The following is a 24,872-nucleotide window of genomic DNA, read 5'->3' as shown; positions in this document are numbered from 1 at the left end:
CATATTAGCCTCAAAACTAAAGGAGCACAGTGCAACCATGCTGTCTCGCAAAAGTGTTTGACTTTGATAAAAAAAAATCAATTAGCTGAATATATTTATTGAAAACTTTTGAAGAGCTGTAATTTTTCCTTACAAATGGCTAGATATGAGTAAACTTGATATTTGAGTCCAGACGAGAAAGTCGAGAACTTTTGTAAAACTGAGCCAGAGGGCTGGGAGAACTTTGCACTCTTCATATGGCAGCCATGTTTTTTGAAGGGTGGACAGTCCACATCACATCAACTGGGTTTAAAGAAATTCAACATCTACCTAGGACTTGTTAGACTAAGCAGGACTTTCATATATTACTATCAAGTATGATGAAACTATCATTTTGGAGGCAGTAAAATTGAGTATTTTCAACCAGCGACACTTTTCTTATTTTCTAAGATTTTATAACACCTCAAAAGATACCATTAAAAATGTTATTATCATACACATTTTATTTATGCTTTAAATGCTGAGCACTCATAATCATCCCCATAGAAATTTCAACAAGAGGCCCAAGGGCCTTAGCGGTCACCTGACTTATTATTGTTTAGATGTGATGTGGAAATCAGCATGTAAACTAAATGAAATATAATACTTGTCATGTCATCAAAGGATAATAATTTTAAAATATTGGTAAATTTTCCCTTTGGGAATCCCAATTTTACACTGTAATACCCTCATTCACCAAATTCTTTCCATGCAGAGAAAATGACTGTAGTACATATGAGTCTGCCGAGAAGAAGATTTTTAGGTCACCTGAGCTTTAGCTCAAGTGACCTATTGCTATCCGTTTTCGTCCGTCGTCGTCCGTCGTCCGTTAACATTTTACATTTCAAACTTAAAGTCAAGTTCTGCTGGGCCGATTGAACTGAAAGTTGGTAGGAATGATCGACTCATGGTCCTGACAAAGTGTTGTTATTTTTCAGGTCAATCAGAAATCCAATATGGCCACCACAGCCGCTATTTTGTAAATACCTATTCTAAACTTAAAAACAATTTCTAATAGGCCGATCTTATTTAAAATCGGTCTAGGAATGATCAGCTCATGGTCCTGACAAAGTTAAGTTAACATTATACTTAACTATTTTTTACTCAAATTGGTACATATTTCAACAACAAAAATAAATACTGTAGGACTCAGGTGACCGTTAAGGCCCATGGGCCTCTTGTTTAAATATTGGTAAATTTTCCATTTGGGGCCCTGTCCTGGCCCCATGGGTTGGGGTAGGAATCCCAATTTTACAATTTGAAACCATCTTCCTCCAAGGATAATTCTCACAGAGTAAAAATAATTTCCTACAGAAAATTGTCAAAATATACCCAAAAGTGTTATTTCCCTATATAAACTTTACCCCCTCCCCAAGGGAGAACGGATAGCTCTTGGGTTCTGAAATTTACAATTTACAGCCCCTGATCTTTCTTTCCATGCAGAGAAAATTACTGTAGTACATCAGAGTCTGGAGAAGAAGATTTTTGAAAAATTGGTTAATTTTCCCTTCGGGGCCCCGACCTGGCCCAAGGGGTTGGGGTAGGAATCTCAATTTTACAATTTGAAACCATCTTCCTCCAAGGATAATTCTCACCAAGTAAAAATAACTTCCTACAGAAAAATTGTCAAAATATACCCAAAAGTGTTATTTCCCTATATAAACTATAATAAACTTTACATGCAGAGAAAATGACTGTAGTACATCCGAGTCTGGAGAAGAAGATTGTTGAAATATTAGTTAATTTTCCCTTTGGGGCCCCGCCCTGGCCCCAGGGGTTGGGGTAGGAATTTTACAATTGTGTAGCCTCATCTACCAAGGATGATTCTGACCAAGTCTGAAAAAGTTCCATCCACTGGTTCTTGAGAAGTTGAAAATGTAAAAAGTTTACGCCATAGTATTACATTTTGACCAAATTTCAAGTTTGAAGTGTTCCAAAATGTTTCCTTGAAAACAGGAAGTGGTAATTACAATTTGGAAAGTTCACTCCATGGCTTGTTGAATGTTAAAGGATAACTTTTATCTTGCAGGTATACAAGCCAGTTAGATCATTTGTTTCAAGCACATGTACACAGCCTACATGGATCAAGAAATTGTACATAATCTCTTCACGTTTGTGGACAAGGCCCATTGTACCAGTATTGACCATAATCTGAACAAGTAGATATTTAACACGAAACAACAAGTAGATATTTATAGTTGTTTATTCATGTATAAAATGCCGGAGAGGAGCCTTTACCACCGAGGCTAGAATAAAGCCATGTTATACACTGCAGCACTGTAGTTAGTGGCTATATAGGTAGAGAGATATAATTGTATACAGGTGACCACTAGCCAGTCTACTGAATATTCATGACTTTAACTGGCCACAATCACTCCCAAGTGCATGCATACATACTTAAAATGAACACACAAGCAGCCCTATAATGCATTCATACGTCCATAACTGCACCATTTGTAATCTGTGCATGCTGCCTCACTCTCAATCTTTACATACGTACCCTCTCTCTCTCTCTCTCTCTCTCTCTCTCTCTCTCTAAATTTGACATAGATATATACAGTTCTCATACCCTGTCGCACAGTTTGTTAATGTAGGCTGTACCGCAGTCTACATTACAAAAATCTTCACAACTTTGGTACAGAGTCTGCACCATTAAATACTGTACACAATCTGTACCTTGTACAGTATCGACAACACTGTACACCTGTGTACTGAAGAATGTACATAGAAAATCTGTACACTGCCTCTTCCAACTTCTTCCTACATGAATACTGAAGGTAAACTTGTAAACATTGCAGTACATGTATTTCTAACAAACTGTACATCAATCTCAATCTTACACAGACTATCTTGGCATGTACAAAACCTACTTTGTGTACACAAACTGTGTCATTGACCCATCTCAGAGTACCTGCCATATTTACCTCCCTTTGTATAAACCATATTTACCTCCCTTTGTATAAATAGTGTTAACAACACTCAATAGAAACGTATCCTGCCAATGCCTTTTTGATTGTATACAAACATTTACTGAATCATCACATTAACATCGACATAATACACTTTTCATAGTTCTACATACATTTCTTGAAATTACAGAAAAAAGTCACACACAAAAAAAAAAAAAAAAGTCTTCATACTGAGACTCATATGAACAATTCTAGAACTGTCTGCTACAACTTCAAAAAGATATTACTTAAATAGCAGGCATTTAGATCTAGTCATACAGGCTGCCTACATTTTTCAACTGATATACAACGCCTAAATTCTAGATATTTACACTTCATCAGAAAATAGCACAGTATTGGACACATTTCAATTGTATTCAAAAGACAGATCAAAGACCATTATTGCTACGCATACATACAATTTAAAAATAACTTTTGAAGACAACATATTTGAAATTTTTGCAAATACATAGGCATTTTTTATTTGCTTTTGAACAAAATTTCTAGAAAATTTAATTGAAAGAAAAAGTGCAATGCAGTATACAAAATATTAAAATTCAGTTTCTAAATATTCTCAATATTGCTGAAATCCATCGCATTCACAGACTGGAATAGAAATAATGTGACTTAAGACAGTAGTTGCACAAACTGGGAAAACAATTGATTGTAGGAAACTATTTGTATTAACTGGTACTAGGGAAAAACATGTTTTCTAATGTTAAAAGTCATACAGCAACTTTGTCAGAATCTTGAATTTAAGGATGTCGCAGAAAAAGGTAAAATTAAATTACTAAGCAATTTTATACACAACAGAAGAAGATGTTCAAACGTTCAAACGCTTACTTACACGAGATTGGGTTACATTAATGCAGCATTACAGTGTGAATCTAGGATAGTAGAATGCGGCCAGTGTCAGAAGCAGTAGGAACTAGATATACTGAGGTAGCACAATCATTATAGCAACAACATGTATAATTAAAATTGTGTATCAACTAATGCCATTTCATTATAGAGAATGTTCGCATATTTTCATACAATCTGACAACTAGTTATAAAAATATTTTTTGCCAAAAACAAACTAGCATATGAATTTTAAAATTAAATGACATTCAATATTTGAAAGAAACATGCTTGTTCGATGTTTCCATGGCAGCATTTTGGTAAAAACATCACATATATCAATGGAATATTACCCTATCAGCATTGGGCAATGTTTTTTGTTAGAAAATCACAGATTCATATGGGACCTGGTGACATTCATATGGGACCTGGTGAACAATCCAGAAAATGTGATTTCAATTAAAAACAAAATCGTGATTAGTTTTGCAATCAAATGTCAACAAACTATTAACAATCCTTTTTAATTCCCATCTGTAACTGCAGAACACAAACTATTAACAATCCTTTTTAATTCCCATCTGTAACTGCAGAACACAAACTATTCAAACTGAAGTGAACACCTAGAAAATTCACTATTAGTATTTCATAAAACACATTTAAAGTATAAACACTAACACTCCATACTTTACAATCTCTATAAAGAAATGGAGCTTTATATAGCTGTTAGAAAACTGTGGAATGACTTAGAATACAATAGGAAACCTAAGTAGACAATACTCCGATAGCACCCGACAATAGAACAAAGGCTGAACGTGTTTATAAACATCTGTGGAACATCAAGAGACACCAAAAACTGGCATTATACACAGGAGGAATAACTGGGTCCCTTAACCTTCCCAGAGGTTATCTAACATATATATAGGTCAAGGTCATCTCTATAACGACCACAGCTTCGTCTGTAGCTCCACACTCATTCTTAACTTCTACTCAAAACTGCATATGATCTAGTTTCAAAGTGAAATTAGTTTGGCTTTCAAAAAATTAAAATAAATTTGTATAGGAAGTCAAGGACATCACTTTAAAAGATTTTAGAGACGACATCATACAAGACTTTAATAGGCCTACTAGATTAAAATCAGGAAACAAAGTAGGATAGGCCTTAAATGTTGGTATAGAGAAAACGGAACACATATTTTCTCGCTTTGGCTTGACTTGATAATTTTGTTGTACATGTACTGGCATTAGTGTCAAACCTCAGGTGTAAAGGTGTCCCGTCATCAACTCTAATTTAAGAAAATTGTATACATATGTGTAAAAGATGGGTAAACACGACAAGAGATTCAAGGTTCTCGTTTGCTTCATTTGCATATATTATACATTACTGTACTAACATTTATAGAAACAAAGTAATTAATTTAAGTGGATGGACTGATGTATTGCAGAAGATAAAATTACCAAAAAAAGTAATTCAAATAATTGCAAAATTGTAAACCTAGATGCATATGTTTGCCCATTTTAGCTTTTACCTGGTAATTTAAAAAAAAAAAAAAAAAAAATGGCCTTTAGCTGTTCAATGGAACTCGATACATAATACAAAAACTTGAAGAAAAACTTGCTTGCAAGCAGAGGTATAATATTTTGGTACTAACTTCACACCAACCAAAGTGACAATCATTTACACAACCCATACTACTACATCTAACAGTCTTTTATCCTTCATCTTTTACAACTCTCAGTAATTTTATATACTGGTAACCTTTCTAGTCCATAGTGACACATGGATGACTTTCACTAAAAGTAAATATCACACACATTCTGATCACCATGGCGTCGTAAACATGTAAATATCACATGTGGGCAGTTTGGCTAGAGATACATGTGTACAATTCAATCATTTCACAACATACAATATATGTAAAAATAGGACTACATCTTTATGCTTTCAATCTCCCACTTGTATGCCACGACATGGGTCCATCCGAATGTTTAATGAAATGCAATAGAATGCAGCTACTGTTTGGCACGGTGCAATGCTAAAGACTAAGTTTACACACATTAAAAGTGCCCGACACAAAATCTTTCCAAATATTAAAAAATATTTTATACAAATAGAGAAAATGGCTTTAATATTTCAGACACTATTTCAGCACATGTGAGGGTATATATCGAGAAACCTACGTTGTAACTGTAATCTACCTTAAAAGAAGACTGCATCACAAACCTGGCACTGGAGTGTCGTAATGGAAGTGAAATTCTCGATTCTACAGAACTACCATTTTGATTAAAATAGCAGTAAACAATACTGCTCTTTGCACTAGAGAACACACAATTAGTGCACACTGACCTGCAGAAACTCCACTTACCCAGCTTATAGTTCTATAAACAAAAATGAGAACAAGAGGCCCATGGGCCTTAACGGTCACCTGAGTCCCACAATATTTATTTTTGTTGTTGAAATATGTACCAATTTGAGTAAACAATAGTATAATGTTAACTTAACTTTGTCAGGACCATGAGCTGATCATTCCTACCAACTTTCAGTTCAATCGGCCCAGCAGAACTTGACTTTAAGTTTGAAATGTAAAATGTTAACGGACGACGGACGACGGACGACGGACGACGACGGACGAAAACGGATAGCAATAGGTCACTTGAGCTAAAGCTCAGGTGACCTAAAAATGCTACATGTACTTCCAGATACAGAATTATAACAGATCAGAAAGTAACAGCTTTGTCAGACACCTAACTTGTCTTCAGTGACAGTGTACACTCACACTTGTTAAATTGTTTAAAATTGCAGTAAACAAAAAATTACCCTGTCATCAGATATCATTGGATTCTTTCTACGTTAAACTCATTTATCTTTACAAAAACTGAATTAAAAAAATTCAGGTTGTTAATACATGTACAGTGTATGAAAAATTTAGCTCACTCACACCTGATGTTTAATAATGAACTATTCCAACCTTTTACCGGTAATTGGAACAGTTCAAATGTATCTTCAGGGGTAAATGAATTAAAGGTACTTTTTGAAATAAACATATATATATATATATATATATATCATTTAATCATTTCAAGACCAAACCATGTTAAATTCATTTTTGAACTGAATTTCAAGTATTTCAAAAATGTTTAAAACATTTAACATTTCTTAGTCCCCTTTTTACAGTTTACTAGGGCAGAATGTTATCAGTATAAAGTCACGAATCGTTTAGTTTGATTTGTCAAGCCAATTGATGTTATTGATGGAAAAGTGTTTAAAAGTAAAATAACACTGAATTTTGCATAGGGTATCTAAAATATGTACGCATAAAAGAATGCTGATGATGGTCATTATTGCTAAAGCTGGGATGGCAGACAAAGTAACCAAGGGCTTTCCAGTTCTTCTCGGTACCTACAGACCAGGTAGAAAACTTGCGATCTCGTTACCTACAGACCAGGTAGAAAACAGACTCGCGATCTCGTTACCTACATACCAGGATGACCACAGACTTGCGATCACGGTACCTACGTATACAGACCAGGTAGAAAACAGACTCACGATCTCGTTACCTACAGACCAGGATGACAACATACTTGTGATCACGGTACCTACAGACCAGGTAGAAAACAGACTCGCGCATCTCGTTACCTACAGACCAGGATGACCACAGACTTGTGATCACGGTACCTACAGACCAGGTAGAAAACAGACTTGCGATCTCGTTATCTACAAACCAGGATGACCACAGACTTGCGATCACGGTACCTACAGACCAGGTAGAAAACAGACTTGTGATCTCGTTACCTACAGACCAGGATGACCACAGACTTGCGATCACGGTACCTACAGACCAGGTAGACCACAAACTCACGATCTTCTCAGGACATTATACACACATTCACCACCTTCAGTCTCCTCATATCCTCGACAAACCTTTTCTCAACCAAAAATTGGTGTTTGAAATAAACATACACCAATCATTTAAAGGGTGTTACACATTTCACTTGAAACACTAAGAATGTCCACCATTCGTACTTGTTCTTCGACATGGAACATCGGAGGAATATCCACCAATCGTACGGGTTGTTACACATTTGACAAGAGACTTTGTAGTTAGTGATCTGTTATTACAGGCACACCTGGATGGGTGCTGAGTTTACTGCTGTAACTATATATACACGCAGCAAAAACTGTTTCAATCAATCAGTTATAACCGAAGTTGTAAACTCGACTTACTGGTAACAACACTGAACATCAGGTGTCAACCAATCACATGACTTGTTACAATCTTCTGTTTTTGTTGGCACTGATAGATAAGAATACTGCAAACACCCACCATCACATTGCTTGTAACTGTTTGACTGGGTACAGAAGGGGAATGTCCCAACTGAAGTTGAGAAAGTAGAGATCCACCAATCAATGTGTGCTGAAGCCTTCACTTGGGTGGTGGATAGGAGGGTTCTCCTGGCAGGGGCTGGACAGCCGCAGCGGGAGGGGACTTTTGTTGACTAGCACCGGGAAACATACCTGAAAATCAAGTAAAACATTTTGAGTACTGTCTTTCCACAGGATAAAGAAAAGTCTTTGTTGATAGAGAATTTCATATGCAGAAATTCTCAAAATATTTTGAAGATATTAAAGTATACTGGTAATATTAAATCTTACTGCTTTCAAACACAACATCTTAGACCTGGTAACCATAGAGCAAACATCTAAACAGGTCACTGGGAATCAAAGTCTCATATCTACATTTACAGGTTTAATGCTACGACTCTTAGTTAAGACAATCTGGACATTACACTTATCCAACAGAACATTAGAATATAAAATATGTTTCACAATAGAAGTACACCATGCGAGTGCTTGTACATGTATAAAATATTCAGATCTCCACCACCTTTACACAACACAGTTCATGTCTGTTTTTATACAAATTATATAAACTTTTACAACTACACTATCAGGGGTTTTGCGAATCTTACATTTTGCATGTTGTTTTAAGTTTTAAAAAACATGCAATATTTTTTTTCCATCTTACCTAACTACCAGCACTTGTCATACTGGAATGAAACAGAAAACGCATCAAGTATGGATCCACAACACCTTACTCTGCCCGCCTGAACATTCCGTACAATTTAACCAACATTTATACTGATCATTAGACCAGTAGACTTGTGTGACGTCAGTAAGTGGACAAAGACAATCTAGGCACTGACAATTATACAGAGACAATAAACACCGAAAATAAAGCAGAACTCGCATTATACTTGTATGAAATATCTATAACTCTTCAGTTTAAGTTTTATCATTAGCATTTGCCTTTAAAGCCAATAGTATATATACCAGGTATCAGACACTCTAGTAACCTTCTACTATCTACCCACTGACAGGGAATAGCAATGTAGTATCTCAATCATATCCCACTTACAGGGAATAGCAATGTAGTATCTCAATCATATCCCACTTACAGGGAATAGCAATGTAGTATCTCAATCATATCCCACTTACAGGGAATAGCAATGTAGTATCTCAATCATATCCCACTTACAGGGAATAGCAATGTAGTATCTCAATCATATCCCACTTACAGGGAATAGCAATGTAGTATCTCAATCATATCCCACTTACAGGGAATAGCAATGTAGTATCTCAATCATATCCCACTTACAGGGAATAGCAATGTAGTATCTCAATCATATCCCACTTACAGGGAATAGCAATGTAGTATCTCAATCATATCCCACTTACAGGGAATAGCAATGTAGTATCTCAATCATATCCCACTTACAGGGAATAGCAATGTAGTATCTCAATCATATCCCACTTACAGGGAATAGCAATGTAGTATCTCAATCATATTGAACGATTTGAACAAACCATGGCAGAAAACTTTGCATCCAAACCATCTAACCAAATATCTTCTAAGTTTTTTATTTAGATATTGTTAAAGATTACAATTAAACAGATTTCTGTGATGGTGATTTCTGTGACAACATGATGTGAACCTGAACAAGTGATACTGACCTAAGAAATATCACTTTTTTAGGTTCATATGATCACCTACTCAACATCACAGAGGTCCATAACTGTATAATCTCCAACACAAAAATACTTACCAGAGAAATAGCCGACGTACACAAATATTTACCAGGATAATACCCGCCACACACAAATACTTACCAGGGTAATAGCCCACAGGGTAGGCAGCCTCCACGACGTGGGTGTGGTGATGGGTATGAACATGCCTCTGGGTCGGAGGAGAGCTGCTGTACTCGCGGTTCTTGTCCACTGCCCCTATGGAATGGGTGGGGGTGGGAGGCCCTTCAGGCTTACCAACAGACACTGGTGAAGCCCGATGTGGACTTGCCACAGACCTAGTCTTTTCCTGAAGTTCATGAATTTTATGGCCACTATTTCCTTTGTTTAAACTAACACTTGCACTATTATTTGTAGCACTAGGTCCAGAGCTGCTGTGATAAAGAGGTCCATGGTTAGGGTCTGTTAATTTACCCTCACTTTCTGTCGGAGCTAATTTCTGTACAAGACCAAGTTTTTCCTTTTCATCCATTTCCATATTGACAGGATATGGAGGAATTTGTGATGGATGAAGATAAGCACCATACATCATTGGATTCATCCCGCGATACATTGGGTGGGTGGGCTCGAACGGCATTTGTCCATACATTGAAGACTGCATATACTGACTAGGGTACATGTAGGCTGGGTAGGGGGGCCCATTGGGGCCTGCGGGAGTCATTGAAGAAGGAATTACATTGGAGGGGTTGGAGGAGGGCGTGTGTGGGCTAGACACTCGACTCCCAGGTTTACCCTTTGGCGTGTCGTGTCCTCTGATCCTGTCTAACGAAGAGGAGGAAGATGATGATGTTAACGACTTACTTTTGTCACCACTAGATACTTTTGAGTCACTTGCATCGCTCGAGTCTCTATACCCTTTATCTTCTGGTTCTCGTTTTATTTCAATTTTGGATTTGCCCGTGTCTGCCCCCACCGAGTGGTCCCTTGGTCTACCTTCAGCCCCACTGCTGTTGCTACTGACCTGATTTATGACTGATGATTTAGATTCAGAAGGCCTATGCTCATATTTATTACCATCACCCATTTTCTTGTGCTGTTCCTCCCGTTTTTGATGTCTAATCATAGCTTGTTGTCGATACATTTGAATGCGCCGTTGTTCCTCACTGGTTTTATCGCGTGCGTTATCACGTCCATACACAGGATCAAACCTCTGGTCTAGTCTATTTCTATCCATTTGATCCTTGAGATCTAGATTTTCTTTTATGATTTGGTGATTTTCATTTTGTTTTTCTCGCATACTTTTTTCCTTAAGCTCCCTCTCTGACAGCACTTCTGACGCACCCCTTTTGTGGTCCGCCTCTTTGTGTCCCTGATGACTATCCCCTGGAGGAGGTCCTCTACCTGTCATCCCATCCCCTAACTGACCTACACCATTGTCTGTGGAGGTGGGTGGTCTAACCATCGGCTTAGGTATATCTCCCTCCTTCCTCTCCCCATCTGCACGATTCTTTTCCTCCTCACCAATCTTCTGTTCATGATGCTGCCGATACATGGCATCATTGGACATCATATGCATATGGTAAGCATTGTCAAAATAGGGCCCATATGTGGCTAGAAACTGGTACTGGGCGTGGGGAGGGATCTGTAGAGCGTACATCTGTTGTTGGACCCACTTCTGATGCTGCATATGATGGTACTCTTGCTGCGTCATGCCCCGCGCATCACCTTTATCCCCACGATCATCTTTACCATCAGAGTCTTTGGAATCATCCCGTTTTAGTTTAGATTCATTTTTGGATTGTTCTGAGGGTGTGTTCCTGTCCTTGTTGGGGGTCTGTGAAGAGATGTGGGGTTGTGATGGATGATGAGGATGGGGTTGCTGTGATGGGTGATGGGGATGGGACTGTGGCTGCTGCGAGGGCGCATTTGGACCAGAATTTGTCCCCACAGGTGACGACATGTTCTGGGGCGACAGTAGATAAGGCGTGGCTTGCTGCCCGTAATAGGAACCGTACATGTAAGGGGGAACGGATTGACTGTCCATCACTGTAGGCTGGGACGAGGGCATGTTTGGCACATTCGGGGCATTGTCTCTGTTCTTTGTTAAGCTCTCGTCCTTGTTTTTCTGAGGGCTTTCACTTTGAGGATGAGTTGCAGGAGATCCTGACTCCTCAGAAATGTCTGAATAGTAAGAGGGACTCTGTACGTCTTCGCTTCTGTTTGACCTACTGTCAAGGGCAGCCAGCGATGGGTTAACCTTTAACATACTAGGTGGTTCCGTCTGTCGTGTCTGTGATAGATCCACCCCTTTTGGGGAGGGCTGCACTTGGGCTGTAACCACACCAACATTGGCACCTGAAGTGGACAAGGACAGAGGCTTGTCCAGCCGGTCAAGTCGTGGAGCACTCGTAATTGTAGAATTTTCCGATTTATTATGATCCATTGGTTTACTAGCTATAATAGGAGCCACTTTTATGACTCCTGCACTTTGTTGTTCGTTTTTCAATGGTTCCACTTTACCAGTCCTCATCGGTGCGGCGGCTAAACTTTGGCAGATAGGAGGACCAGCCAATGGGGACTCCTTCTCTTTCACTTTGTCTCGTTTTTTCTGTTTTGGCTTTCTGTCCCTGTTGAGACCCAGAAACGATGGAGTAGGTGGTGCAGTCTCCCCTGGGGGAGTTGGTTTTGGCTGTATCGGAATTAGCTGGGAGGTGCCTTGCATGTTTGATGAGGTGACAGGTGAAGCATTTGTATGGGTGACAGACACACTGGTGGACAAAGCAACAATCTGGGGCATTATATGACTGATCTTTGGTCGAATTGGCTTTTCGCTTTTGGACGATTCAGTTTTCAGATCCAAAGGTTGTGCTGTAGCAGAAATGGCTGCCACAGTGATAGGGGCCCCAGTCGGAATAGGATTGGTGGTCACTACTGCAGTGACCAGTGGCAAAACTTGACCACTGGGTAAAGATCCGGTCTGTAGCGGGCTCTGAGAGAGCAGACCAACTCCTCCAAATGTAGGAGATGCAATATGTTGCTTAGACACAATCTGGAAGGCATTTCCTGATGGTATACTAGCTATTGCTTTACCTCCTGCAGGTTTATTTAGAGAAACACTAGTAGACACAACAGGGTCCTTTTTCTCCACGGAATCTGCCTTTGGTGTTTCTCCGTTCACATCCACTTCCAGATCCTCCATATTCTCACTGTCTGACTTAGCACCTTCTTCCTCCTTCTTACTCGCTTCCTCCATGGCCTCAGGCTTGCCCAACTTTGTGGAAGTGTCAGGGGCTTCAGAGGGATCAGCGATACTACTGTCCACATCATCATCCACATTGTCACAGGTGTCCCGCGTGTCCTCGTCCACATCAGTCGTGACCCCAGAACTCTGGTGGGCATGAGTTTGATGATATTTCAGTCCATTTGGATGCTTGTACTTTTTGCCACAATTTGGTTCTGGACATTCTATCAGTGAGGAAACAGGACTTTCTGTGCCTTGATTTCCCTGTGAACATGACCTGCTGCGTTTGTTCATGGCTGCTGATAAATCGATATCTGTAGGACGTCCTTTACGTTTCATTCCACTTGACATGGAGGTTTCACACTTTGCAGGACTGGGAGGGGCCTGGAACGTGTTACTACCCTTCCGTCCCTTGCGTAGTTTTCGTCCCTCTGGCCCTTTTTCATTGACTGGTGTTGTGGAAGCAGAACCCCTTCCTCTTTTGGCCCTCCCTTTAGGGGTTCTGGTCTCAAACTCGCTGACTGGAGAATCACAATTGAACCTGCAGATCCATGATAATAGAAAAATAAATATTAAATTATAGAAAATATTACAGTATCATTTCACACATCACAACTAATCTAGTTTGGTAGAGTTTTTAAAGTAACATAAAGAGGTAGGTGAAAGTTAATGTTTTAAGTTAAGGCAAATCCAAATGCAATTTCTATTATGAGTAAGATCGACTTCAAGCCTATTTTGGACACAGTTAAACTTACTCACTGGTTTTCTTAGCTTACTTAAACAACATCATCAAGCAATCATATATATATCTTTTATTTAGATTCAATTAAGGTTCATTTATTAAAAACAATCTGTTAATGTCTTCTCGTTATAAATCCATACTCTGTAATAAGCTTAGTAATAAATATGTTATAGAAGAGAACTGGTAACGCACCCTTCCTGCATAGTGATACCATTTACATTTTCAAAAATAATTCTGATTCACATGTATTCTATTTAACAAGCCCAAATTGATATAACACTTCCCATGTGTATTCACATCAAAATTGCTAGAATGCAAAGGAGCCAAGGATAAAGCTGAATACCTTCCTTCCTTGTCACCTTAGAGACCCTCTGATTCCCTGGGGTAGGATGTCCCCTGGATACCCTAGAATTACCCTCAGATGCCCTGGGGTAGTGAATGCCCCTCCGATACCTTGCAGTTGGCAATATCCCTGATATCCTGGGGTAGCCCATGTTCCTCTAATACCCTGGGGTAGCCCATGTTCCTCTGATACCCTGGGGTAGCCCATGTTCCTCTAATACCCTGGGGTAGCCCATGTTCCTCTAATAACCTGGGGTAGCCCATGTTTCTCTAATACCCTGGGGTAGCCCATGTTCCTCTGATACCCTGGGGTAGCCCATGTTCCTCTAATACCCTGGGGTAGCCCATGTTCCTCTGATACCCTGGGGTAGCCCATGTTCCTCTAATACCCTGGGGTAGCCCATGTTCCTCTGATACCCTGGGGTAGCCCATGTTCCTCTAATACCCTGGGGTAGCCCATGTTCCTCTGATACCCTGGGGTAGCCCATGTTCCTCTAATACCCTGGGGTAGCCCATGTTCCTCTGATACCCTGGGGTAGCCCATGTTCCTCTAATACCCTGGGGTAGCCCATGTTCCTCTGATACCCTGGGGTAGCCCATGTTCCTCTAATACCCTGGGGTAGCCCATGTTCCTCTGATACCCTGGGGTAGCCCATGTTCCTCTAATACCCTGGGGTAGCCCATGTTCCTCTGATACCCTGGGGTAGCCCATGTTCCTCTAATACCCTGGGGTAGCCCATGTTCCTCTGATACCCTGGGGTAGCCTATGTTCCTCTGATACCCTGGGGTAGCCCATGTTCCTTTGATACCCTGGGGTAGCCCATGTTCCTCTAATACCCTGGGGTAGCCCATGTTCCTCTGATACCCTGGGGTATTCCTACCCCAACAATGTTAGAGGTTTTACACGGCGAAAAACTTTTGACAGGCGCCGCGTAACCTCTAACTGCCCATAGCTGATTTTCCCGATGCTGACTATCACATTTTCAAAGTTCGGATTAAGAAAGAGTATATCGTGTTTACATACATTTAAATGGTCAAAAGGGTCCAATAAATATTCCTTTCCATAAATCCATGATTATATGAGAAAAATTTCATGTCAAAGACATAAATAATGAGTTTTTCCTCATTCGAAGCGAAGCAGACAGCATTTGCCATGATTTTTCCGGTTAATACAAAAATGGATTACATGTAATGTTTCACAAGCGGAATACAAACAAACTCCGTATCATTTCGTTCCGTTTGAAATCCCCCCTGATATTTTGTATTAATCCAGAAGCCATGTTTTAAATGTAGGTCAGAGATGTGCTACAACGACATGGACATGTATTTTGAGTGTTCTATTCCGTAATATACTATATATTTGTGTCTGTGACATATATATGAGATCTATATTATATAAACCGTGAGTAGACATCGTTGTCATGAACTGTTAACCACTTATGTGAGTTTTTCAAGCCGATTTTGTTCCGCCCGGATTTCGGGCGGAAACTGCATCAAAGAATTCGTGCTTCGGAAATGAGAGGTCGCAGTCGGCAAAATCATATCCGATTGAAAAAAGGCCGACCAGCGGCCTCTCATGTTATGGGAGTAGGGGTATTCCATGTTCCTCTAATAACCTGGGGTAGCCCATGTTCCTCTAATACCCTGGGGTAGCCCATGTTCCTCTAATGCCCTGGGGTAGCCCATGTTCCTCTGATAACCTGGGGTAGCCCATGTTCCTCTGATACCCTGGGGTAGCCCATGTTCCTTTAATACCCTGGGGTAGCCCATGTTCCTTTAATACCCTGGGGTAGCCCATGTTCCTCTGATACTCTGGGGTAGCCAATGTTTCTCTAATACGCTGGGGTAGCCCATGTTCCTCTGATAACCTGGGGTAGCCCATGTTCCTCTGATAACCTGGGGTAGCCCATGTTCCTCTGATAACCTGGGGTAGCCCATGTTCCTCTGATACTCTGGGGTAGCCAATGTTTCTCTAATACCCTGGGGTAGCCCATGTTCCTCTGATAACCTGGTGTAGCCCATGTTCCTCTAATAACCTGGGGTAGCCTATGTTCCTCTGATACCCTGGGGTAGCCCATGTTCCTCTGATACCCGGGGGTAGCCCATGTTTCTCTAATACACTGGGGTAGCCCATGTTTCTCTAATACCTGGGGTAGCCCACGTTCCTCTAATAACCTGTGGTAGCCCATTTTCCTCTGATACCCTGGTGTAGCCCATGTTCCTCTAAAAACCTGGGGTAGCCCCTGTTCCTCTAATACCCTGGGGTGGCCCATGTTCCTCTAATACCCGGGGGTAGCCCATGTTGCTCTAATACCCTGGGGGAGCCCATGTTCCTCTGATAACCTGGGGTAGCCCATAATCCTCTCATACCTTGGGGTAGACAATGTTTCTCTTATACCCTGGGGTAGCACATGTTCCTCTAATAACCTGGGGTAGCCCATGTTCCTCTGATACCCTTGGGTAGCCTATGTTCCTCTAATACCCTGGGGTAGCCCATGTTCCTCTAATACCCTGGGGTAGCCCATGTTCCTTTGATACCCTGGGGTAGCCCATGTTTCTCTAATAACCTGGGGTAGCCGATGTTCCTCTGATACCCTTGGGGAGCCTATGTTCCTCTAATACCCTGGGGTAGCCACCGTTTCTCTAATACCCTGGGGTAGCCATGTTCCTCTAATACCCTGGGATAGGGAATACCTTACCTTGGAGGAGCCCAGTCATGCTTGGTGGCATCCAGCAGTGTCCCTACAAATGTCTTGTCTCTCCAGGTCACATTGACCACCAGGACTCCTGCAAATGAAATAAGGAAAGTGGGATTATGGTATATAACTTAGGTGTAGTGAGTGGCTGACATACATACTGTAGATCAGCACGGTACCATCATTAAGTCACAGTCATACTGGTCAAACCTATGCTATAGGGCAATCCAGTTGTATTTTAATTGGGACATCATACACTCTAACTTTTGTCGAATCAAAATGATTTCATCTGCCCTTTGCAATATTATAAAGTTAGTAAATTTAAGCCTTAATGATAATTTTGCTATGAGACCACACTTTTGTCGATCACTTGTTCATGTATCGCATCAATTTCATACCAAAATTCCTAAAAGACAGTGCATCTAATAACGGTTTGATTTGTTATGTAATTTGTTTTCTCTAATAAGTTTTACAGATCTTGTACCTTCAATACCCGATAAATCTAAATAAGAGCAAGGGTCATAATCAGGTACAATGTTTTTTGTTGTATATTATATGCAATAACAATGCGGTCTAAGAGACCTGTCTTACAATCTGTACCTCAATCCTATTGAAACAACATTAGTTGATCAAATGTAAATGCTGCACAGATATATATGCAACAAATAACTCCTGTACCTAACTACAATCACTGTTCTGATTGAGGGTTTCACGAGGTGTATTAATATCAAAGTTATCCCATTATCTAGTGTTTCTAGCACTTCCCCACAAAATTTCTCTTGTCGGACACACAGGTAAGGGTAGCAAAGTGTGCTGGAGAATCCTTAGTTACATGTCTTATATCTTTACAACAGTATCACATGAAAAGTTCAAAATATTTATTATTAAACGTACATTCACAACTTCTAGTGCCTGACGAACTTGTACAATAATTAGTAAACCGAAATATTGTACAGCATTTACTTATAGAATGAACATAAATCTATACAGTATGTTGTCTACAACTTAACTGGTATCAGCTAAATGACTTTGTGTAGAAAGTAAAACTTTCAACAATTATTGATAAACCATGTACCAAAGAACAGTTCAATGTTCCTGTAAGAAAATTCTCTGAAATCAAACCAACTTTTACATTACAAAATTCTACCGTACAATCATCTCCATCCATTACCATTTTCGGATTCGTGCCACACAATTCCTTCAAGGGTGACACTTGTTCCGGGTTCACATGGTCCGAGGAATTCAGATTCAGTGGAAACACCTATACTGCATGTCTCCGTACTGGCATTGGTCGAACTCTGTGCCTGAGAGTTGGCCGAGGTAGATGATGTTGCATCGTTCTGAAAGGCGGAAAGGTATAAACATGTAACCTTTATACACACTTTATCATCATATATAGTGTATTTCTCTCCAAATTTTAAATTTAACATTTTGGTAAATTTCAAAGTTAAATTATGCATTTAAATTATCAATTAACAAGATAAGATAGTACAATTGCTTTTACATTACTGAAATTTGAATATATATTGAAATATAGTATTTTTCTAAAAAATAAATAAAATGTCTATCTTTTTTGTAATGTTTATATATAAATTGCACTAATGTCACTGAACGCAAATACATTGTCTAAGCACTACATGCAGTTCTGTACAATGATAAATAAAGCAAAACAATCATGTAAGTATCACTGGTGTTTTAACATGTCATGCACATTTCTGATGTCTCTAAATGATATACTGTATAAAGCACCTCTGATCCCCTGTTAACTTTTACAGGTTCACCATCTAATACTGCGGGAGCACATAGACAAGCAACATGCCGGAGTCAAAACAGATTTCTAATACACATACAACTTATTGTTCCAAACAGAATTGATTGGACCAATTAAAAGACAAACTAAAAAGCTGGATTTTTTTTTTTTAAGTTTTAAGAAAATAAACTCAAATGTACCTCTTCTCTCCATGCACAAGCCACAACACTTTTACTGGTATTAGCTGATAAGCACTAGCCAAAATTACAACCTTGGCAACCCTCTCCGAACTAGTGTACAGGTATACCCCTGTATATATATCACTACTCTACAGCTGTAGCATGTGGCGGTACTGTTAGGTAGGGAGCAAAGGGTTTTACACAATGACCAGGTACATATGGTGTCATACTTATAACCCTGCCCATCCCCTCAAAAAATATATATTCTTAAAATCTTTACAGAAAATCTTTACATGTAGTGTGACATGACAACACAATAAAAGCAATACTTTTATATGTTATCTAAATTTAAGCAACAAGATGTCTTGTCTACAACAGGACCTTGGACAGGAAGTTCCCCGTTTTTGAATAGCACCATATCTAAACAAGGACACTGTGAACTAATGCTTGTGGTGTGGAGTGAGGGGAAGGTCAGCTTGCATTCTAACGTCACTCAGACAACCGAACGTGCAATCAGTACATACAGTAATTGCCATGGAATTTCATAAAACAGCTCGTCCTTTCAAGTTTAAACCTACTGCAGAATAAGACTACCAGGAAACATGGTAGTTCTAGACTTAAATTTGTAACTTTATCTTTTGTTGAAATGGTTTCCACATCATCCCAATTGGTGTATTGTGATGATTTTTACCCCATTAATTTTTTGCAACATATGTTACCAGTGTTCGAATTCCATGACATCTACTGTAACAAATGGTATCTACTGTATCGCACCTTTTCACTTTTTATCTTTTTAACAGGGAAACCAATACCGTCCTCCACTTTAGCATTAAACTCATAGGGATCAGGTAGAAGATTTTCTTTTTTCCCCTGCGGAACTTCTGCCTGGTTAGGTTCCAGAGAAACTTGAGAAAATGGCACATCAAGTGAGCAAACAGAGGACAGAGATGTAGCATTACAATCCTTATTCATTTTCTCTTTGCTACGTTCTCTTTTGTGCAAATTTTTCACCTTTGGAGATTTGTCCCTGTCAGTGGCTGTAGACAGTTTTGACTTATCCACAGTAGACCCGTTAGCTGCTGAGATTCCATCAGATGACGATGAGGCAGATGATGAAGAAGATGATCCGTGTGCTGCTGCTTTAGCCTCTCCGGGTTTTACAATTTCGTGTTTGGTGTCGCTTTTGTTGCTTGTAGGTCCCATATTTTTCGTACGTTTTATTTTCATTCTTAATCCCCTATTATCCACTGTAGCCTGGTGATCCATACCACTCATACTTGATCCAGGTAGACCTTCTCGTCGCTAAAGAAAATTGAAACTTGGTGGGAGACCAGTTGCCAATTTTCTTACTGCGTAGATTCGTTGTTAGTTCCATCTATTGTCATTCAAAGTCATGAAAATTCCATGCGATACGAAAATGTTGAGATGTATTTCAATATATAAAGGTCATGGTGAAGGTCAACCTAGTTTCTATTGACCAAGCCACACTGTTCCGTGGTGTCTACATCTTGGTGTCTACAATAGAGAAACAAAGTTTAACACATCATTAGACAACTTTTGAAAGATCATACCCGATAATTATTTTGAATAATACAACACTATCATCACAAAGGCTTAAAACAGAACAATGCTTCTAACAGGCAAAATTAAATAATTATGACTAAACCAATTTTTTTTTAAATATGCGATGGTGTAATATCAATATACTTTTCGACATCACATCTTGCATTAAATTTCCTCCTTCTTATGAAGTCCGGATACAACAGATATCCAGCTCATGATAAATGGATGATATATATCAAGTTTCAGGATTTTCTATTCTAGTACATACATGAGAATACACTCACTACATCAATCATAATCAATGCTCAATGGATATCCTCTTTGTTATACTGTAATTATGCATAACTGCCAGCCCTCCCTCATTTTGACAAGAATTTACCAATCTCCCTCATTCAAGTCCAAACCCACATTAACTCAAAATCTACACTCTGTGGTAAAATTTCCTTATCGTTACTTCAGGGTGTGTGTAATGATCATAACAGGTGTGTCTGAATCTAATGAATGTTTTTTCTAGTGATTTTGATACATAAAAAGGGAAAGATCAATTGAGCAAAGCAGTTTCACTAATGTTTCACGTACTTATATTACTCCCTCAATGGAAATATGGAATGAGAGAAATCTCCCTCATTGGAGGTCTCAGAGGTTGACAGCTTTGATTATGCAATATATGTCTGGTGGCTTGAAATTACTGAAATCATCGATATATTATAAAACAATATAAAATACAGATATACAGTATTTATGACACGTAACAGGAAGTGGATAAAACTAAGCTTACCAGCTGCTATCTTATCTGTTGGGCTTCCTGATGATAATATTTTAGTGTACAAAGTATAATAAAAATGAGAACACTCCACAGAGGGGAAGCAAAATCCAGAAGTTGCATATTTTCAAGTAGGATAAATCATTATAACAACTACAGAATAAAACAAATTTCAGAACAGATTTGTGAAATGTGTGTATATACAAACTGAAATTGAAATATGTAGATCTTGCATTCCGACAAAAGTAATCCTCACAAACACAGTAATCCTCTCTTACTTACCATACATACATAGGAAACAGTTAAGTGGGCAGATTAACAGACCCAGGAAACACTAGATTTCAGTCAGGACACACATCACTGTTCACCCCAGGCCTAACTCCATTTACCACAGACAAAATATCTACAGTCCAACTGTCACAAAAACACAACAAAAACAATCTTGGTGAAGCAATTCTAACTGAATGGCCTTGCTGATAGAACCTTATGATAAGTACTTGACCCTTGAGGCCTTTCACACAGCTCTGGGAGCCGGTTTTGTTATTTATCCTCTAGCCTTATAAGCTAAGCATGTGTTCAGATTAATAGCTCTGCATATAATCAAATCTTGTCTTAATTGCATTTATATTGTCAGTGGCTTTATGTTTCTGTTTCACAGTTATATGTTAAGTGTAAAACAGTTATAACATTTTCTATAACTTCCCCATATCTCGGTGTTTCCCAAAAATTCTTCCTGTAGTACATGTAGGGAATTTGGGAAAACTAAAATGCAGTACAGATGCAGGAAATGAGGAATTTGTTTACACGTCTCCCACTTCACAATCATTTTCTCAGTAAACTGGAAATGTTATTGAATTATATATATTTAGTGTTAGCAAACATTTGAATGTTATCAACACTTTCAATCTAAATGTATTAACTTCCACTCACATAATCCTCTACAATGCCTAGTTTTGCTATTACAATTTTTTCCTTGACATTCAAGATCATAAACCAGCATGCCTCTTCAGTATAAGCTTGTATCTAACATCCACAGGGGTTTTATCAGATCAAAACAATTAATATAGGAGGAGGCTGCATCATGAACGTTGTTGTTTTGTACTAAAATTAGAAACAAACCTCTGTGCTTAATTGATAGGAATGATTTTTTTTTTCATTCTTATAGTACCATGCTGCATCATTTCATTGTTCCTATTTCGGCTAATACAGGTGCAGGATTCATGCATGTATTTTATTTTGGGGGGTTGGGAGCTTACACATGTGAGCAGCCATATTGGAAATCGAATGTACAAATTAAAAAATCATAAATAAGCTCATTTTAGCAGTGGTGAATAAATTCACAACAAAGCTTTGTGCTGTGGCTGTGCTTTGCACCTTATTCATTATTTAAACACAAATATTCGATACAGTATTGTATAATGATTACATCACGTGCATTTTTTTTATTTTCGTTGATTCAGAACAACAAATTCTTTGGCATTTAACCCTCTGATCGATCGATCTGAAGTGAATAAAACGCCTGTGAATAAAATGTGGAAATTTGGTAGCCATGTTGTGTTATTCTGTCTGGGGAGGGAGTCCCCTGAACGGCGAGGCTAGAATCTAAGGAATGCCAATCACTCAACTGACACCGGTGTGACCTCATGTTTAATAAATACCGAAATCATGTCAAATTAACACCGTATACGATGTGATCGACATATATTCAATTTAATAAACAAAATGTGAAACACACAATGTATCTAGAGACATGATACGTGCAGTGTTGAAACAACATGACCTTGAATACAAAGTGATCGCGTGCATATTTGTTGGTTGGGCCTTACCCCAGTTTTGACTTGGGTTTATTTTGTTAGAGTACTCACGTTTTAACGATTTGTATAAACGGTTAACCGCCACGTCCGATTGTCAAATACACCAAATACAAAATATATCTACCACAGCAACAAATACAAACAGCGGTCAATGCACATAACACCAAAATATTGAATAAACAAACCGATTTTCTGGTTTTAGCTTCAGTACACGGCATGAAAAATGACGGAGCTCAAGAGTACAACACACCGAGCGACCGGAAAGCCCCCAAAAAGGCGTTGTTTTTGTACTATTAACTCACTTCAAATGACTTACCACATATGCACATAAAAAATATGTCCTTCGGATAATCTGCCAAGTTCTAAACTGATCTGCAAAGTTATACAGAACTATCATAAAATTTACACTGTTTTTTCTTTGTTCTTTGGTTCGCCTACCATCTAATCTCAGTGAAAGGTTGGTCAGTGCTGACTGGCCGAGAGAAATCTCATCAACCAATGAAAACGCGGGATTTCTGCTCGCCGTGAGTAAGGCTAAGCAAGTTGGTTTTGCGTTTAATGTCTGCATACGATACAGTCGTTGTCTAAAATTAGCTGTGTAATAAAAACACACACAAAGGACCGAACGTCCTTTTGAAAACAAACTATTTCTAAGGAATAGGATATAAGCATGTTACCCTGGTTAGGATAATAAAAGCAATGCATAAAATGGTCACAGTTACGTACCGAATGCACCAAGTGAGCCGATAAAGGTGTGTGTGTGTGTATACATGATATCACCTATATATATATATTGTGCTGTAGCAGTATATATAGTAAACGTGTATACATTTCTATCAAACATGTACTTTACATTTGTTACGAAATGTTGATGATAATAATACTGAATTTGAATCACAATTAACAGTCAGGTGAAATATAATAGGTATTTATTTTAATAACGATGCAGATATAATCATAAAACGTTCAAATTGTCTTATCTCCTCCCCATAAAAGAAATCAAAAAGGAGATAGTTAGTCAGTTAGGCCTATTCCGGACTAATACATATTTGTTAACTGGATATATGACAGATTCTTCATGTTTGATGCATTCAAAAATAATAGATTTTATCGGGCGAATTGAAATTAAAATACAACAACTCACTGACATATGTTCTTTGTGACATGATTTTTTTTTAAGTTTTCATTGCAGTATTTCGGAGTGTAAATGAGAGACGTGTAAAGAAAAGTATTTGCACCTCATATATGTTGAAAATCCTCGACAGACAATGATTTTTTTATTAATTACTTTATAAAATAAATAATTGATATCATTTATATACTTTATATATATATATATTTCAATCGTCAAAAGGTTCTTATCACACGTAAACTCCTGCGTTACGTGTCATTGTGTAGATAACGTAAGTATAATGTTGGCTGACATATCTCACCTGTAATACACACATACCTGTACACTTCAATGAGGTGGCCCGACTTAGCTATTAATTGTGGCGACTGTGTAGACTATGAGCTAGGTACGGTCAGACAAGTGTAAATCCAGGTAGACCTGAGGCCGGTCAGGTGTAAATCAAGCTACCGTGACCACTCATTCGGCCAATTATTGACGTTTTGTCCACTTCCCACTGCTGGTCACGTACCGCCCCGCGGCGTGTAGATAATGACGAGAAAGATAGCTACTCACTATACGCTGTAATCACAGCTCGGAATACCTGTAATTGAAGGAAATAATGTCATTTGCATATATTTGTATACGTTATTAATTACACTCGACTTCGTGTCGTTAAGTAAGTGATGTCACCAATTATAATTACTGCATTATGGACATGTAAATATATTTAAGATAAAAATTAATTAAAACAGCGACCTGGATTTACTTCAAGCTCCACCAACTTAAACTAGAATTCAGGCAAAATTAAATCGCTGATCTTTTCATAATTATTAATACGGAAAA

The 24,872-nt window shown here is 38.7% G+C and overlaps 1 protein-coding gene across 5 annotated transcripts; it reads right to left on the bottom strand.

Moving 5' to 3' along the window:
* Nucleotides 1-6,650: 6,650 nt before the first annotated feature.
* On the bottom strand, nt 6,651-24,537 carry LOC110453086 (zinc finger protein 608-like). Of its 5 annotated transcripts, XM_021501919.1 has the most exons (7): nt 23,235-23,374; nt 19,553-20,293; nt 18,021-18,189; nt 16,853-16,940; nt 9,973-13,610; nt 8,831-8,852; nt 8,234-8,319 (listed from the first exon to the last, which is right to left on the bottom strand). In XM_021501919.1, exons 2-6 carry the CDS (start codon nt 20,051-20,053, stop codon nt 8,848-8,850), a joined length of 4,401 nt encoding a protein of 1,466 aa, XP_021357594.1. In that variant the 5' UTR covers nt 20,054-20,293; nt 23,235-23,374; the 3' UTR covers nt 8,234-8,319; nt 8,831-8,847. The 5 variants fall into 5 exon arrangements, with proteins under 5 accessions (XP_021357592.1, XP_021357591.1, XP_021357596.1 ...); XM_021501917.1 differs by lacking the exons at nt 8,831-8,852; nt 23,235-23,374 and adding an exon at nt 24,369-24,537 and having other exon boundaries at nt 6,651-8,319; XM_021501916.1 differs by lacking the exon at nt 8,831-8,852 and having other exon boundaries at nt 6,651-8,319.
* Nucleotides 24,538-24,872: the final 335 nt, after the last annotated feature.

The sequence above is a fragment of the Mizuhopecten yessoensis genome, unplaced genomic scaffold (assembly GCF_002113885.1).
Source record: "Mizuhopecten yessoensis strain PY_sf001 unplaced genomic scaffold, ASM211388v2 scaffold7087, whole genome shotgun sequence".
Classification (NCBI taxonomy): Eukaryota; Metazoa; Mollusca; class Bivalvia; order Pectinida; family Pectinidae; genus Mizuhopecten; species Mizuhopecten yessoensis.
Note: the sequence above shows the minus strand (reverse complement) of the source record. Positions and strands in the feature narration are given on the sequence as shown.

What these genes read in the sequence shown, in the direction of transcription:
- LOC110453086 (XM_021501917.1), bottom strand. Translation starts at nt 20,053, where the DNA reads ATGAGTGGTATGGATCACCAGGCTACAGTGGATAATAGGGGATTAAGA. An exon ending in CATGACTGGGCTCCTCCAAG is followed by an intron (nt 13,611 to 16,852) that starts GTAAGGTATTCC and finishes ATGGATCTGCAG; the next exon opens with GTTCAATTGTGATTCTCCAG. An exon ending in CCCTGTGGGCTATTACCCTG is followed by an intron (nt 8,320 to 9,972) that starts GTAAGTATTTGT and finishes CTTGATTTTCAG; the next exon opens with GTATGTTTCCCGGTGCTAGT.